The sequence below is a fragment of the Acipenser ruthenus genome, chromosome 44 (genome assembly GCF_902713425.1).
Source record: "Acipenser ruthenus chromosome 44, fAciRut3.2 maternal haplotype, whole genome shotgun sequence".
In the NCBI taxonomy this organism is placed as follows: domain Eukaryota; kingdom Metazoa; phylum Chordata; class Actinopteri; order Acipenseriformes; family Acipenseridae; genus Acipenser; species Acipenser ruthenus.
In genome coordinates, this window is record NC_081232.1 from 8,669,686 (window position 1) to 8,687,500 (window position 17,815).

At 43.1% G+C, this 17,815-nt stretch overlaps 2 protein-coding genes across 2 annotated transcripts in view; one reads left to right on the plus strand and one right to left on the minus strand.

The window, feature by feature from the left end:
* Positions 1-296: 296 nt before the first annotated feature.
* Positions 297-13,475, minus strand: LOC117398798 (phosphatidylinositol transfer protein beta isoform-like). The gene is made up of 12 exons (XM_034914396.2): positions 13,385-13,475; positions 10,460-10,490; positions 9,519-9,664; positions 8,266-8,357; positions 6,354-6,361; positions 5,748-5,822; positions 5,231-5,314; positions 4,920-4,997; positions 4,012-4,122; positions 2,861-2,983; positions 1,725-1,797; positions 297-1,346 (listed from the first exon to the last, which is right to left on the minus strand). The coding sequence occupies exons 1-11, from the start codon at positions 13,402-13,404 to the stop codon at positions 1,750-1,752; spliced, it is 816 nt and encodes a 271-aa protein (XP_034770287.1). The 5' UTR covers positions 13,405-13,475; the 3' UTR covers positions 297-1,346; positions 1,725-1,749.
* Positions 13,476-15,235: 1,760 nt separating this feature from the next.
* nif3l1 (NIF3 NGG1 interacting factor 3-like 1 (S. cerevisiae)) overlaps positions 15,236-17,815 on the plus strand; it is an 8,448-nt gene continuing 5,868 nt past the window's right edge. Inside the window, exons 1-2 of the mRNA XM_033997862.3 lie at positions 15,236-15,350; positions 16,828-17,330. Coding sequence (XP_033853753.3) covers positions 16,841-17,330 — 490 coding nt within the window. The 5' untranslated portion in view covers positions 15,236-15,350; positions 16,828-16,840. The remainder of the gene's footprint in view (positions 15,351-16,827; positions 17,331-17,815) is intronic.

The window sequence follows — 17,815 nt, forward strand, 5'->3', positions numbered from 1 at the left end:
TCAATACAGTCTAGTATAGAAAACTCAGTGCTGTGGATCTGAGAGCAGCTAATTCAATACAGTCTAGTGTAGAGAACTCAGTGCTGTACTGGAGATCTGAGAGCAGCTAATTCAATACAGTCTAGTGTAGAGAACTCAGTACTGTACTGGAGATCTGAGAGCAGCTAATTCAATACAGTCTAGTGTAGAGAACTCAGTGCTGTACTGGAGATCTGAGAGCCAGCTACTTCAATACAGTCTAGTCTCTACAGAATTAGTACATTTCTATAAAATATTTGTAAAGTAAACAGAAAACATTTTAAACATTTAAAGATATGTCTTGATTTTATTCAGTTTAATGATGTTGAATTTTTTTTTTTTTTTTTTACAAAAATGACAGTAACCGTTTGTTTTTTACAGTAAAAATGAAAAACAAAATACAGTGAAAGCAACAACATAAAAAAAAACAACGAAGGCACATTAAAATAAAATTCAATACAAAAAAAAATTAAAAATCAGATGAACAAAACAAAAATACAGTTTGGCAGGTTACATGTAATATTGTACTGGTTTAAACACAGAGAGAGGGAGAGAGAATCCATTCTCTTACCTCTTAAAAGCTTTATCAACTACCAAATTATTAAGAGGTAAGAGAATTTTAAAGACGGTCAGCGTTCCTTTAAGGGGAGGGGCCAGTGATCATGTTAATAAAGCTAATAAGAGGTGAGAGAATGGATTTTAAAGATGGTCAGCGCTCCTTTAAAGGGAGGGGCCAGTGATCATGTTAATAAAGCTAATAAGAGGTGAGAGAATGGATTTTAAAGATGGTTAGCGCTCCTTTAAGGGGAGGGGCCAGCGATCATGTTAATAAAGTTAATAAGAGGTGAGAGAATGGATTTTAAAGATGGTCAGCGCTCCTTTAAAGGGAGGGGCCAGTGATCATGTTAATAAAGCTAATAAGAGGTGAGAGAATGGATTTTAAAGATGGTCAGCGCTCCTTTAAAGGGAGGGGCCAGTGATCATGTTAATAAAGCTAATAAGAGGTGAGAGTGGATTTTAAAGAAGTCTTGATTTTCTTAGAATTAGGATGAGGCCTTTTCTTTTAAAAGATGGTGTTACTGATCCTCCTCTTTCTCTCCGTTTCTTCTTGTCGTTCATGTTGCTTGTTTTTTTCCTTCGCTTGTTCAGTCACCCCCTCCTCCTCCTCCTCCTCCCTCGCGCTGTGTTGGCCATTTGTCAGGGTGTGTGTGATGTTGGTGTTTTGATTGGATGCAGGGAGAGGGGGGGGCGGAGATTCAGGCAGATGGAGCCAATCACAGCTCCCCACTCCCACTCCTCTCATTTTTAAAAACCATTAGCCTGAGCCACTGCAATAAAAAAACAACAAAAAAAAAAGAAGTTTATAAATGATTATTTTTACAAAAGGCTGTAGATTCACTCACACTCGCACACACACTGATACTTTCCATAACTTGTGATCTAAAGAAGGTCTTGAGCAAGTTTCATCACAAGTGTGACAGACAGACAGGCAGGCAGGCAGGCAGACAGACAGGCAGACAGGCAGGCAGGCAGGCAGGCAGGCAGACAGCACACACCCCCCCCCCCCCCCCCCCCCGAGTCTGATACTCTCAATAACTTCAGGAATATCCTGAGCGAGATTCATCACGTATCGGACGGGCGCTTCTCTGGATATATGTTGATATACAGACACACACACACACACACACACACACACAGATACTCACTGTACTGAGCGAGGCCTCCTCAGGGTTAGTCCTCCCCTGCACACATCCCTCTGAGAGATCCCTCGTTCCTCATCTGAGAGGGGGGGGAGGGAGAGAGAGAGAGAGAATCATTTTCTGTAATCATTTGCTTTGGCAATAGTTCTGCTGTGGTCATACCAGAGGAGAGGGGGAGGGAGTTAAGGTTAGAGTTGGGGTTTGGGTTGGGGGTTAAGGTTAGAGTTGGGGTTTGGTTTGGGGGTTAAGGTTAGAGTTGGGGTTTGGGGTGGGGGTTAAGGTTAGAGTTGGGGTTTGGGTTTAAGGTTAGAGTTGGGGGTTAAGGTTAGAGTTGGGGTTTGGGTTGGGGTGGGGGTTAAGGTCAGAGTTGGGGTTTGGGTTGGGGGCTAAGGTTAGAGTTGGGGTTTGGGTTGGGGGTTAAGGTTAGAGTTGGTGTTTGGGTTTAAGGTTAGAGTTGGGGGTTAAGGTTAGAGTTGGGGGTTGGGGTGGGGGTTAAGGTTAGAGTTGGGGGCTAAGGTTAGAGTTGGGGGTTGGGGTTTGGGTTGGAGTTAAGGTTAGAGTTGGGGTTTGGGTTGGGGGTTAAGGTTAGAGCTGGGGTTTGGGTTGGGGGTGGGGGTTAAGGTTAGAGTTTGGGTTTGGGTTGTGGGTGATGTGGGGTTTAGGTTAACGTTTGGGTTGGGAGTTAAGGTTAGAGTTGGGGTTTGGGTTGGGGTTTGGGTTGGGGTGGGGGTTAAGGTTAGAGTTGGGGTTTGGGTTGGGGTGGGGGTTAAGGTTAGAGTTGGCGTTTGGGTTGGGGGGGGTTTTTAGGTTAGAGTTGGCGTTTGGGTTGGGGGGGTGTTTAGGTTTGGGTTGGGGTTAAGGTTAGAGTTGGGGTTGGGGTTAAGGTTAGAGTTGGGGTTTGGGCTGGGGGGGGTGTTTAGGTTAGAGTTGGCGTTTGGGTTGGGGGTTGGGGTTAAGGGTACAGTTAATGTCAGAGCTAGCTGGGGTTGGGGTTACAGTTAGGGTTGGGGGTCCCCCCACCTGGTATTTCAGTTGCAATTTAACTATCATGTACCACATTCCATGCTACTGTGATATTTTTCTTTTAAACATGTGCACGGTTATTCCAGCTCCACAATGCATCTCTCCCTCTCTCCCTCTACCTTGTCCAGCTCCTTCTGCGTCTCCTCCTCCATGCGCCGGATATCCTCCATGGAGAAATCCACCCAGCGATCCAACCAGCAGAACAGCTGCCGGTGGAAATTAGTGAACAAGCGTTTCTCTTGCTGTGAGAGAGGAGAGCAACCCACAATCAATACCCAATCCACAATCAATACCCAATCCACAATCAATACCCAATCCACAATCAATACCCAATCCACAATCAATAACCAATCCACAATCAATAACCAGCCCACAATCAATACCCAATCCACAATCAATAACCAATCCACAATCAATAACCAATCCACAATCAATAACCAACCCACAATCAATAACCAAACCACAATCAATAACCAATCCACAATCAATACCCAATCCACAATCAATACCCAATCCACAATCAATAACCAATCCACAATCAATAACCAACCCACAATCAATACCCAACCCACAATCAATAACCAATCCACAATCAATAACCAACCCACAATCAATAACCAACCCACAATCAATAACCAATCCACAATCAATAACCAATCAAATGACAGGGTGGAAATTCATCTTCATTGAATTAATGTCTGCACCCTCCCTTATTATTATTATTGATGATTGTTCGTTTCTCACTTTGTGTATGAATTTCTCCACCCTCCCTTGCAGTGTTATTATTATTATTATTATTATTTATTTCTTAGCAGACGCCCTTATCCAGGGTGACTTACAATTGTTACAAGATGTCACATTATACATTATTTCACATTATACAGATACCACATTATTTTTACATACAATTCCCCATTTATACAGTTGGGTTTTTACTGGAGCAATCTAGGTAAAGTACCTTGCTCAAGGGTACAGCAGCAGTGTCCCCCACTGGGGATTGAACCCACGACCCTCCGGTTAAGAGTCCAGAGCCCTAACCACTACTCCACACTGCTGCCCCAATTATTATTATGATGATTGTTCATCTCTCATCTTGTGTATGAATTTCTCCACCCTCCCTTGCAGTGTTATTATTATTATTATTATTATTATTATTATTATTATTATTATGATTGTTCATCTCTCATCTTGTGTATGAATTTCTTCACCCTCCCTTGCAGTGTTATTATTATTATTATTATTATTATGATGATGATTGTTCGTTTCTCACCTTGTGTATGAATTTCTCCACCCTCCCTTGCAGGCCCCACCAGCGGAAGTGCACGGTTACCAGTTTGTACGCAGTCATGTGAGGACAGTCACTGTGAGACCCCAGATTGTTCTGAGAGAGACAGCGAGAGAGAGAGACAGCATTAACAAGGGATCATCTATCAGACATTCCATAGTGCTCAGTTAAAGACCCTGAGAAAGACTTCTAGTGGAAACGTTTGCCATTGAATTTACACTGAAGACGCTGAGAAAGACTTCTAGTGGAAACGTTTGCCACTGAATTTACACTGAAGACGCTGAGAAAGACTTCTAGTGGAAACGTTTGCCACTGAATTTACACTGAAGACGCTGAGAAAGACTTCTAGTGGAAACGTTTGCCATTGAATTTACACTGAAGACGCTGAGAAAGACTTCTAGTGGAAACGTTTGCCACTGAACTCACAGTGAAGACGCTGAGAAAGACTTCTAGTGGAAACGTTTGCAATTGAATTTACACTGAAGACACTGAGAGACTTCTAGTGGAAACGTTTGCCATTGAATTTACACTGAAGACGCTGAGAAAGACTTCTAGTGGAAACGTTTGCAATTGAATTTACACTGAAGACACTGAGAAAGACTTCTAGTGGAAACGTTTGCAATTGAATTTACACTGAAGACGCTGAGAAAGACTTCTAGTGGAAACGTTTGCCATTGAATTTACACTGAAGACACAGACGTTGAATTGATTATTTTTCTTCTATATTTCTCAGTCTCGTTGAACCTCAGCACACCTGTGTAATTGTAATGATACCATATGACTGATCGATTGCAGTTCAGTTACGCATTTATTTTTTATGATCCTTATTGTAGTATTTTCAACCACTTTTGGTGGCCCCATTCATTTGAAAAAACAGAAGTTCCTCTTCGTACCTTCCAATCGGGCCCCAAGGGCCCACGCCCAGTCTTCTCAGAGCGGAAGATAGCGGGGTCCTCATCTGCCTTGTAATCCTGAGAGAGGGAGGCAGAGAGGGGCAAGGTCAAACTATCGAAACCAAGTCAAGCAGATCAACGTTTCACCTACCGTACACCGAAACAGGCAACAACGAGCCAAAACGTTTGTCTGCTCGACTCGGTTTCCTCCAGACTTATCCTGGAAGTGACTCTCTTTATAAAAAGTTTGATGATGATGATGATAAATAAGAAAGAAAGAAAGAAAGAAAGAAAGTTGTGGTTGTTCTCACGTATTCGTTGACTTGCGTTCGGTCTGCGATATCGATAGGTATCACCTCCACTTCCTCCCAGCTCTCCGGGGACAGACCATGAACCTGGGAAACAAAAAACAAGTTAACAAATATAAAACAGACAGACAGACAGACAGACAGACACAGGCAGACAGACAGACAAACACGCAGACAGACAGGCAGGCAGACAGGCAGACAGACAGACAAACACGCAGACAGACAGACAGGCAGGCAGACAGACAGACAGGCAGACAGACAGACAGGCAGACAGACAGGCAGGCAGACAGACAGGCAGGCAGGCAGACAGGCAGGCAGGCAGACAGACAGACAAACACGCAGACAGACAGACAGGCAGGCAGACACATAGACAGACAGACAGACAGGCAGACAGGCAGGCAAACACACAGACAGACAGGCAGACAAACAGACAGACAGACAGGCAGGCAGGCAGGCAGACAGACAGACAGACAGACAGACAGGCAGGCAGGCAAACACGCAGAGAGACAGCGGGACTTACATTTTCTTGTGTTCCCATGTCAGGTTTGTGCCAGGTCTCGATTTTAATAAAGAAATCATCTTTCATATATTCATTCTGGAGAGAGAGAGAGAGAGAGAGAGAGAGAGAGAGAGAGAGAGAAGAGAGAGAGAGAGAAATGGGAGAGCAGGATGGAGGGGGACAGAGGAGAGAGGGGAGGGAAAATGAGGGAGGGGAGGGAAAATGAGGGAGGGGAGGGAAAATGAGGGGGGGGAGGAGAAGGAGGGGGAAGGGTAGGGGGAGGGGAAGGAAGGGGGAGGGGGAAGGGAGGGGGACAGAAAGAGAAACAGAGATGGGGAGGGGAAGAGAGAGAGGGAGAGAGGGAGAGGAGGCGAGAGGAGAAAGAAATGGAGAGGGGGAGGGGGGGAGGAAAAGGGGGGAGGGAGGGGAGGGAGGGGGTTGGAAGTAGAGGGGCAGAGAAAGAGACAAACAGAAAGATGGGGAGAGAAAGAATAAGAGAGAGGGGGAATGTTTAATTATTAGGACTGCAGCCCTCTCAAACATTTAAAAGTAAAACAGAATTTCGAATCCTGAACGGGTGTCGAATCAGAAACCCCAAAACTGAACGAACAAAAAAGCAAAACTCACCGTCACGACTGAGGATCAGTGGAGGATCGGAGAGGAGGAACGAAACGAGAGAGAAAAACAAACACAAGATCATTCCACATTAATTAACAAAAGAAATGCGAGCCCTAAACACAGTCCGGTTCAATACAATACAGTACACTTCACTACAATATAACACAATACAGTTCAATTCAGTAGAACAGGGGTCCCAAACTTATTCAAAAACATTTGATAAAATAAACTAGAAAAACTACAACAGACGTTTTTATCAAATTAGTTACCTTTGTATAATAGAACATTTTAGAATTATTATTATTATTATTTTCCAACAAAACATATTCTAGCGTTATTTTAAGCCGACTGTGAACGAGCCATTAATCAATATAATAGCAGGATATCCAAACATTTTAATAAATCAATTACCGGTATGTAACAAGATTATTATTATTATTATTATTTGTTTATTTAGCAGACGCCTTTATCCAAGGCGACTTACAGAGACTAGGGTGTGTGAACTATGCATCAGCTGCAGAGTCACTTACAACTACGTCTCACCCGAAAGACGGAGCACAAGGAGGTGAAGTGACTTGCTCAGGGTCACACAGTGAGTCAGTGGCTGAGGTGGGATTTGAACCGGGGACCTCCTGGTTACAAGCCCTTTCCTTTAACCACTGGACCACACAGATTATCAGTCTGATTCATAACTTGATTTCGTTAATATTGAAACATATACCAAATTACTCAATATTTTAAATGTTAAGAGCTAACTAGCCACAAAAAAAACATGTTCACCACGGGTGTCAATTGAATTTTTAAATGAACGTTATCAAGTACAAAAGTTAGTATGAAAACGTTTCTACAAAAGGAAAATAACCCTCAAAGCTGAGCCAATTCAAACTCCTGCAGCTGCCTTTATCTGTTCTTTTATACTTTACAAAGTGTGTTCTTTGGCAGCGGATTGGACATATTGTAATTGTATTAATACTGATCACATGACCTTAACACTGCCCAATTAGAGCCCTCGCTCTACACCCCGCCTACAGGGATCAATCTCTGACCTCTGATTTGTGAATTTCTGCTTTGATTGACAGTCTGCCAATAACCCTCCTTGCTACAGAATACAACATGGTACAGTATATGTCAATACAATACATAAGAACACAAGAAAGTTTCCAAACGAGAGGAGGCCATTCAGCCCATCTTGCTCGTTTGGTTGTTAGTAGCTTATTGATCCCAGAATCTCATCAAGCAGCTTCTTGAAGGATCCCAGGGTGTCAGCTTCAACAACATTACTGGGGAGTTGGTTCCAGACCCTCACAATTCTCTGTGTAAAAAAGTGCCTCCTATTTTCTGTTCTGAATGCCCCTTTATCTAATCTCCATTTGTGACCCCTGGTCCTTGTTTCTTTTTTCAGGTCCCCTGGGTCGACATTGTCTACACCTTTTAGGATTTTGAATGTTTGAATCAGATCACCGCGTAGTCTTCTTTGTTCAAGACTGAATTTATTCAATTCTTTTAGCCTGTCTGCATACGACATGCCTTTTAAACCCGGGATAATATATATAATAGATACAATATGGTTGAGTTTAATACAATACAGTTTAGTGCACAAAACAATTCTCATTGGGAAGGATCTCTCGACAGAAATCGGGTGCTGATAATCAGACGGGGGTGGCTGGTGTCGATCAGGCTGATTCACCCTTCAGAGTGAATTCAGAAACAGCTGCTTGGGTTTGTGTGGGTCGCTGCTTTTTCTTCAGACTCTGCGGAGAACAGCGACCCACACAAACCCGAGCAGCTGTTTCTGAATTCACTCTGAAGGGTGAATCAGCCCGATCGACACCAGCCACCCCCGTCTGATTGTCAGCCCCTGGTTTCTGCGGAGAGCGCGGTCTGGATAATGGGATAGTGAGGCTCTAGCCCTCGTACTTACTGGTTCTACAGTAGGGATACGCATTCCAGGCTTTTTCATGGAAAACCAGTGCGCCTTCTGGTGCAAACATCTGCACGAAACTGGGAACCTTACTGAGAGAGAGAGAGAGAGAGAGAGAGAGAGAGGGAGCGAGAGGGGGACAGAACGAGAGGGAGAGAGAGAGGGAGGGAGAGAGAGAGAGGGGGGGAGAGAGAGAGTGAGAGAGAGAGAGCGAGAGGGGGACAGAGCGAGAGGGAGAGAGAGAGGGAGGGAGGGAGAGAGAGAGAGAGGGGGGGAGAGAGAGAGAGAGTGAGAGGGAGGGAGAGAGAGAGAGAGAGAGAGAGAGAGAGGGAGAAAGCGAGAGGGGATCAATCGACTCTTTAAAATCTATGCAAAACTTGATATGCATACAAAATTAAGACATGAAGTCATTATTACTGTGCTTTACAATGCTTCCCTATGCTTTACCAGACCTCTCTGTGCTTTACAATGCTTCCCTATGCTTTACCAGACCTCTCTGTGCTTTACAATGCTTCCCTATGCTTTACCAGACCTCTCTGTGCTTTACAATGCTTCCCTATGCTTTACCAGACCTCTCTGTGCTTTACAATGCTTCCCTATGCTTTACCAGACCTCTCTGTGCTTTACAATGCTTCCCTATGCTTTACCAGACCTCTCTGTGCTTTACAATGCTTCCCTATGCTTTACCAGACCTCTCTGTGCTTTACAATGCTTCCCTATGCTTTACCAGACCTCTCTGTGCTTTACAATGCTTCCCTATGCTTTACCAGACCTCTATGTGCTTTACAATGCTTCCCTATGCTTTACCACACCTCTCTGTGCTTTACAATGCTTCCCTATGCTTTACCAGACCTCTCTGTGCTTTACAATGCTTCACTATGCTTTACCAGACCTCTCTGTGCTTTACAATGCTTCCCTATGGTTTACCACACCTCTCTGTGCTTTACAATGCTTCCCTATGCTTTACCAGACCTCTCTGTGCTTTACAATGCTCCCCTATGCTTTACCAGACCTCTCTGTGCTTTACAATGCTTCCCTATGCTTTACCAGACCTCTCTGTGCTTTACAATGCTTCCCTATGCTTTACCAGACCTCTCTGTGCTTTACAATGCTCCCCTATGCTTTACCAGACCTCTCTGTGCTTTACAATGCTTCCCTATGTTTTATAACACTTTTCTGTGCTTTTACTAAAATTTTTAGAACAGGCTATTAGATAAATTAATTCACCGTCCTTCTCCCCCACAAATAAATACCTGTGAATGTGGTAGATCTTGTGGGTGTACTGGCCCTTCTCCCCCTCCTTCTCGTATGGTTCGTTCCGCAGCACCTCGATCCCCTCCCCCCCTCCTGTGTTGTTCTTACTGGCCTCAGCCACAGAGTAGAGCTGGCCCACTTGGTACTGAAAAATAGGGGGGTTGTGAAATGTTAGCACACTTGCGTAACTAATTCTAATTACACCATATAACTGATTGATTGCAGTTCAGTTAAGCCTTTATTTGTCATGTGGTCGTTATTCTTGTACTTTCAACCACTTTTAGTGATCTCATTGCAGCAGTGTGGAGTAGTGGTCAGGGCTCTGGACTCTTGACCGGAGGGTCGTGGGTTCAATCCCAGGTGGGGGACACTGCTGCTGTACCCCTTGAGCAAGGTACTGTACCTAGATTGCACCAGTAAAAACCCAACTGTATAAATGGGGAACTGTATGTAAAAATAATGTGATCTCTTGTAACAATTGTAAGTCGCCCTGGATAAGGGCGTCTGCTAAGAAATAAATAATAATTATGTGTTAGAAAAAACAGAAACGTTTTGTTCTAGTCTGTTGCTTTATCTGTAGCTGTGATAATTACTGCTGGTTCCTTAGAATAAACATCATGTGAATGTGGGGAGTTGTTTGTGGTAATTTTTAGCATCACTGTAATTATAAATGGAATTGGAATCGAAGGAATTCAAACTTATATTTTAGTGCCATCATAAGAACATAAGAAAGTTTACAAACGAGAGGAGGCCATTCAGCCCATCTTGCTCGTTTGGTTGTTAGTAGCTTATTGATCCCAGAATCTCATCAAGCAGCTTCTTGAAGGATCCCAGGGTGTCAGCTTCAACAACATTTTTTTTTATTGACAGACAAACAGCGGCTTCAGTGGAAGTCTCTCCCTATTTTTTAAACCAATTATATGGAAAAGTGACCACTCACCTCTTCCACAGAACATGGTAGCAGAACTCGACTGGAGAGAGAGAGCGAGGGAGGGAGGGAGAGAGAGAGAGAGAGAGAGAGAGAGAGAGAGAGAGAGAGAGAGAGAGAGAGAGAGAGATTGGTTTAAAATAAGTAAACTCGCTTTTAATGTCATTTATCATATTTTTCCACCATTAAAAAAAAATAGTATGCAAATATTTATCATAAGCAATACATTGGGTCTTGTACACGTGTTTACTTGTGCAATTTTGAGGTGGACGTCTTATTTAGTCCTTTCTTTTTAGAGAAATCAGTCATCCGTTTCCAGTTTACGTTTGCAAAAATATTACGTATAATTAACTTTAACATTTTCAGCAATTGATTGCACCTGTACCAAAATCTGACAGCATACCGCTTTCTGACATTACACAGGGTCATGTTTTTGGTTTCCGTACCGCTTTCTGACTTGTAAGAATCCCCTCCCTCCCTGAGCAACATCCGAAGAATCCGACCCTTCCTCACCAACTACGCCACCCAGCTCCTGGTCCAGGCCCTGGTACTCTCCCGCCTAGACTACTGCAACTCCCTCCTGGCTGGCCTCCCTGCGTCCGCCACCCGTCCGCTCCAGCTCATCCAGAACTCTGCTGCCCGCCTCGTGTTCTCTCTGCCTCGCTTCTCCCACGCTACTCCACTACTCCGCTCGCTCCACTGGCTCCCGATCACCGCTCGCATCCAGTTCAAGACTCTTGTACTAGCCTACAGATGCCTTGACCAGTCTGCACCCAGCTACCTCCAGACCCTCATCTCTCCCTACACCCCCACTCGACCTCTCCGCTCCGCCTGCACTAGAAGACTGGCTCTACCTCCTCTACGCTCCCCTGCCTCCAGAGCCCGCTCCTTCTCCACCCTCGCCCCCGCAGTGGTGGAATGACCTTCCTACAGATGTCAGGACTGCCCAGTCCCTGACCACATTCCAGCGCCTCCTCAAGACTCACCTCTTCAAACAGCACCTGTAGAACTCCTCTGTTTGTATCCTGGGACACTATCACCCTTCATGTAAATGTGCTTTACTTGCTCTTATCTGCCCCCTATTTTACTGCATTTAATCCTGTACTTGAGTACTGTAATCTGCCAAGTGTTTAACCTGTAGTACTTTGTATTTAATCACATCCTGATGTAACTATCACTATTATCTGCTGTATTATTGAATTGTGGTTTGTCACACTTGAACAAAAATTATTGTATTTCTTGCTCTTATTGTATTACTTGTATTGTAACACTTGAAATGTATTTGCTTACGATTGTAAGTCGCCCTGGATAAGGGCGTCTGCTAAGAAATAAATAAATAATAATAATAATAATAATAATAATAATAGACAAACAAAATAAAGACTGCTGCCGGTATATTTAGCACCATTAGGGTTGAATAAAAGAGAAATATTTGATATGTTATTGTAATTTTATAGATACGGGAACAGGTCGTTGCGTCATCAACCCAGCCAATAGAATACACACACGTCACAGCTGTTCGCTGGTGTTTTTTCCCGCGTCCTACACACGTGTGAATACTGACTGTCTCAAGAAAGGACTGCTTGGGATTAATCTTCCCGGGAAAGGGACGCGGGGCTGTTAATGTTTTGTTATTTTATTTTAGTTAGTTGTATATTTTAAACGTTTACAATTCTTCATTTGCTTTTATAAGCCCGCTGTCTCAACATCTGCCGTTTCTCTCCCTCTCTATCTCCGTTATCCTTATTTAACTTCTGTTTTTTTTTTTCAATTTAAGACTCATTTCTGTATTGACAAGTTTGTTTCATTTCTGTAAGTCGCTTGGGATACAAGCGGCTGCTAAATTCATAAAATACTTTACAGACACGCATTCTCGTCACTGTATTTTGACTGCAATACGAACTTACGTAAAACGCAGTCATTACTACTTTATTACAAGAAAAATATTTATTATTATTATTATTATTATTATTAGGCAGTGTAGATTACGTAACAAGTTGTAATTGAAAGCAAAAACGGTTTACAAAACCACGGTATTCAGCTGAATGATTTGATCTCGTATCAACTTTTATTCAGAATAATATATTAACCGTTGTCCTAATTTAAGGACAGTCGGTTTGTAATTATTATTAGTAGTATTTTTTTTTTTGCACTAGTTTTACCTGCCATCGCCTTCCTACTCATTTTAAATTCTCTTTAACTATATATTGTTATGATCCCTTACTCCTCTAACTGTGTCAACAGCAAACATTAAACCAAACGGTTATAATTCTGCAAATTTAATACCGCCCCTTCAGATGCTTTTATGACGCTTCAATATAAAAAATACGAAGCCTACAAAATGAACCAGTTGCATATTTTCTGTATGTTGAGCTGCATACATCCGTCTGTCCTTAAGACACAGCAGTTTAAGGATTGCAAATGCATTCCCTGCTTCGTAGATTGTATATAATGACCCAGATGCAGTTCGTGGTAGGATTAATGCGTTTTAATTTTGTTTTTGACGCGATTGCTTGCCGGTTTCGCTCCCAAAACATACCCTCACTCACCCGGCTATGTATAGATGGATCTATCATATATATGTCAAAAATAAACACGCACCAAGCGACTCCACAGACGCCTCACTGTGTTTGCCTGCTAAAATAAACGCGGTAGGTATTTTTTTTTAATCAATATTATTAAATACACCGATTTTTGTATTTAAGATCCATCACAGTTTCTGCTCTATTATCGTATTACCGAAACCCAACCCAGATCCGCTATACTAATAATAATTAAAAAAAGAGGTTTTCAAAAAGCAATTAAGATCAGCCGTCGCACTGAAGCAAAGCGGGTAACACTTCGACAACGGGCGTTCTCAGTTTATAAACGTGAAACAGTATATGTATATGTATATATCTGGAGAGATATTTATATATTTTTTTTTACAACACTTACAATTCTTTGATGAGCACCATATTCGATACGCGGGGCCACCGGAAGCAGGAAACGCCGGGATGTGGGTTCTGCGTACTCCGTCACTTCCCCCTCTCCCCCCCCCCCCCCCCTCCGCACGCCCTTGCCCTGGCCGCGCAGGGGGTGTGGCGTGGAAGTGACGTCACCACGTAAAAATATTAAGTGTTACATAAAATACAATTGGATTATATATATATATATATATAAGATTCTCTGTGCTTTACAATGCTTCCCTATGCTTTACCACACCTCTCTGTGCTTTACAATGCTTCCCTATGCTTTACCACACCTCTCTGTGCTTTACAATGCTTCCCTATGCTTTACCAGACCTCTCTGTGCTTTACAATGCTTCCCTGTGCTTTACCAGACCTCTCTGTGCTTTACAATGCTTCCCTATGCTTTACCAGACCTCTCTGTGCTTTACAATGCTTCCCTATGCTTTACCAGACCTCTCTGTGCTTTACAATGCTCCCCTATGCTTTACCAGACCTCTCTGTGCTTTACAATGCTTCCCTATGCTTTACCACACCTCTCTGTGCTTTACAATGCTTCCCTATGCTTTACCACACCTCTCTGTGCTTTACAATGTTTCCCTATGCTTTACCAGACCTCTCTGTGCTTTACAATGCTTCCCTATGCTTTACCAGACCTCTCTGTGCTTTACAATGCTTCCCTATGCTTTACCAGACCTCTCTGTGCTTTACAATGCTTCCCTATGCTTTACCAGACCTCTCTGTGCTTTACAATGCTTCCCTATGCTTTACCAGACCTCTCTGTGCTTTACAATGTTTCCCTATGCTTTACCAGACCTCTCTGTGCTTTACAATGCTCCCCTATGCTTTACCGCACATCTCTCTGCTTTACAATGCTTCCCTATGCTTTACCAGACATCTCTGTGCTTTACAATGCTTCCCTATGCTTTACCACACCTCTCTGTGCTTTACAATGCTTCCCTATGCTTTACCAGACCTCTCTGTGCTTTACAATGCTTCCCTATGCTTTACCACACCTCTCTGTGCTTTACAATGCTTCCCTATGCTTTACCAGACATCTCTGTGCTTTACAATGCTTCCCTATGCTTTACCAGACCTCTCTGTGCTTTACAATGCTTCCCTATGCTTTACCAGACCTCTCTGTGCTTTACAATGCTTCCCTATGCTTTACCACACCTCTCTGTGCTTTACAATGCTTCCCTATGCTTTACCAGACCTCTCTGTTCTTTACAATGCTTCCCTATGCTTTACCAGACCTCTCTGTGCTTTACAATGCTTCCCTATGCTTTACCAGACCTATCTGTGCTTTACAATGCTTCCCTATGCTTTACCAGACCTCTCTGTGCTTTACAATGCTTCCCTATGCATTATTATTATTATTATTATTATTATTATTATTATTATTATTATTATTATTATTTATTTCTTAGCAGACGCCCTTATCCAGGGCGACTTACAATTGTTACAAGATATCACATTATTTTTACATACAATTCCCCATTTATACAGTTGGGTTTTTACTGGAGCAATCTAGGTAAAGTATCTTGCTCAAGGGTACAACAGCAGTGTCCCCCACCTGGGATTGAACCCACGACCCTCCGGTCAAGAGTCCAGAGCCCTAACCACTACTCCACACTGCTGCCCAGACCTCAATGTGATTTATTACACTTTGCTGTGTTTTTACTACGGGAAACTTTTATAAGGGTTAGTTTACCATGGTTTGTTTTTTTAATATAATTTACCATTCTTTCTTTCTGTCTGTCTTTCTGTCTTTAAACCACGCGATTGGTTCTAAGGTTGTCCATCACGTGACGTCGCTCACTGTAGAATCAGGGGGCGGAGTTTTTCTTGTCAATGAAATTCCGCTCGATGATTGGTCCAGACTTCTGTCCCGGAAGCGGTTCTTGATCTGCACAGAGCCGCACACGTGGTTTCAGCGGAAGTTGGAGCAGCAGGTAAGAAAAGGCGAAATATATTCAACTAACATCGCATATAAACACGTCAATCCGATAGACATGTCGCGCAGCCACTGTAAGAAATGACCAAGTACGCGCAGCACACGTTATGCAATGTCATTATACAGTAATGTTTCTGTCTTTAAGTTGTATTTACGTTAAGATTAACCCAAACCACGAGTTTTTACATCACTGTAAAGCGGTGGTATTCAGTTGCATTCACTGGAGGGCCAATTCTCGCAATGATAAAATAATATATTATTATTATTATTTATTTCTTAGCAGACGCCCTTATCCAGGGCGACTTACAATTGTTACAAGATATCACATTATTTTTACATACAATTCCCCATTTATACAGTTGGGTTTTTACTGGAGCAATCTAGGTAAAGTACCTTGCTCAAGGGTACAGCAGCAGTGTCCCCCCACCTGGGATTGAACCCACGACCCTCCGGTCAAGAGTCCAGAGCCCTGACCACTACTCCACACTGCTGCCCTATAAATTACACCTCTTTTTCTTAATAACAATATATTAACAAACGTTATTAATACGCGTCAAAACAACAGGAGAAAATCAGTTCAAATCTATTAAAATTAGATTCTGGTTTTTCAATATCGCACAAATATAGTTTTGTTTTTACTCTCAATCGCGTGTCTCTCAATCGCAGCTGAGAAACGCGTTCAATTTAATTCACTTTACAGGGTTTTATTTACCTGTGCAACGATTAAATGGGCTTGGCTTTTTCATTTCAAAGCAGAAGCGACTCCTCTTTGTCAATGGAAATACAGTCACGCTGCAGAACGGTTTGTGATCAAGCGACTCCAGCAGAAAATGCTTTTTATTTTTCATTAGAGCTTAAATAAAGACGAGTCGCTTATTGACGTGTCGCGATCTCGTTTGCACGTCCTGCTTGTAAATGAAAAATGAAGCCTCGGCTGATTTTAAAAGCCCATTTAATTGATCAGAAGAAAAAAAAGCTGTGATGGAGAGACACGAATTGGATCAACAGGGATCAACTGAAATCTTAAAAGTAGAGGAGAAAAGTCGTTGTAAAATACTGAACTCAGAAGCCCTGATTATAATGCACCTTTCCTAAATTTCATAAGTGCAGATGTCATTTTCAAAATGACCACTAGGAGGCGGGCCGCTCTCATTCGCATCTGATTTGAGACTGATTTTGTACAGAGAGATTCTCTGTGTTTTAACTCGCGGCGTGTTGAATTAAAATTGAAACTCGCTAAGGATCTTATTTCGCTCACAAGCTATTGAGAGTGTCAGTATTTGGGGGTGTGTGGAGTCTGTCTGTCGTTACATTTTCACACACATCTAGAGAACCACTTGTGCGATTTTGATGAAACTTGCTAAGGAAGTATTTATTCTATGGATGATTCTCCTTTCTTTCTTTCTGTCTGTCGTTCTTTCTTCAGAAATACTAGAATACCAATTTTCCATTCTCCCTCCCTCCCTCCCTCCCAGGTCGCCTCTCCGCATGCTGCTGCTGCTGCCCCCCATCTCCCGTTGCCTCTCTGCGTTTTCCCTTCGGAATTCAAACCGCGTCCGCTGTCTGGTCCACCCTTCCTCTCTGATCCTCCGGCCTCGGAACTCTCGTACCCATTCCGGAATGGAACTCCGAGCAGTAGTCTCCGCCCTCGAGAAGCTGGCCCCTCCCTCGCTGGCAGAGAGCTGGGACAACGTGGGGCTGCTGGTGGAGCCCAGCCCGCCCCTCATTGTGAGGTCAATGCTGCTGACCAATGACCTGACAGAGGCGGTCCTAGAGGAAGCTTTGGCCAAGAAAGCAGATTTCATCCTCTCCTACCACCCGCCCATATTCAAAGCCCTGAAGAGACTGAGATCCACTGGGGGATGGAAAGAACGAGTGATAGTGAAAGCCCTGGAAGGAAGGGTAGCTGTGTACTCCCCCCACACCGCCTGTGATTGTGTGAGCGGAGGAGTCAACGACTGGCTGGCCAAAGCAATCGGTATCTTTTAAAATCTATTCTCTCACCTCTTATTAGCTTTATTAACATGATCACTGGCCCCTCCCTTTAAAGGAGCGCTGACCATCTTTAAAATCCATTCTCTCACCTCTTATTAGCTTTATTAACATGATCACTGGTCCCTCCCTTTAAAGGAGCGCTGACCATCTTTAAAATCCATTCTCTCACCTCTTATTAGCTTTATTAACATGATCACTGACCCCTCCCTTTAAAGGAGCGCTGACCATCTTTAAAATCCATTCTCTCACCTCTTATTAGCTTTATTAACATGATCACTGGGCCCTCCCTTTAAAGGAGCGCTGACCATCTTTAAAATCCATTCTCTCACCTCTTATTAGCTTTATTAACATGATCGCTGGTCCCTCCCTTTAAAGGAGCGCTGACCATCTTTAAAATCCATTCTCTCACCTCTTATTAGCTTTATTAACATGATCACTGACCCCTCCCTTTAAAGGAGCGCTGACCAT

What these genes read in the sequence shown, in the direction of transcription:
- LOC117398798 (XM_034914396.2), bottom strand. Translation starts at nt 13,404, where the DNA reads ATGGTGCTCATCAAAGAATT. An exon ending in AAGATCTACCACATTCACAG is followed by an intron (nt 8,358 to 9,518) that starts GTATTTATTTGT and finishes TCTCTCTCTCAG; the next exon opens with TAAGGTTCCCAGTTTCGTGC. An exon ending in CGCAGAAGGAGCTGGACAAG is followed by an intron (nt 1,798 to 2,860) that starts GTAGAGGGAGAG and finishes CCCCCCTCTCAG; the next exon opens with ATGAGGAACGAGGGATCTCT.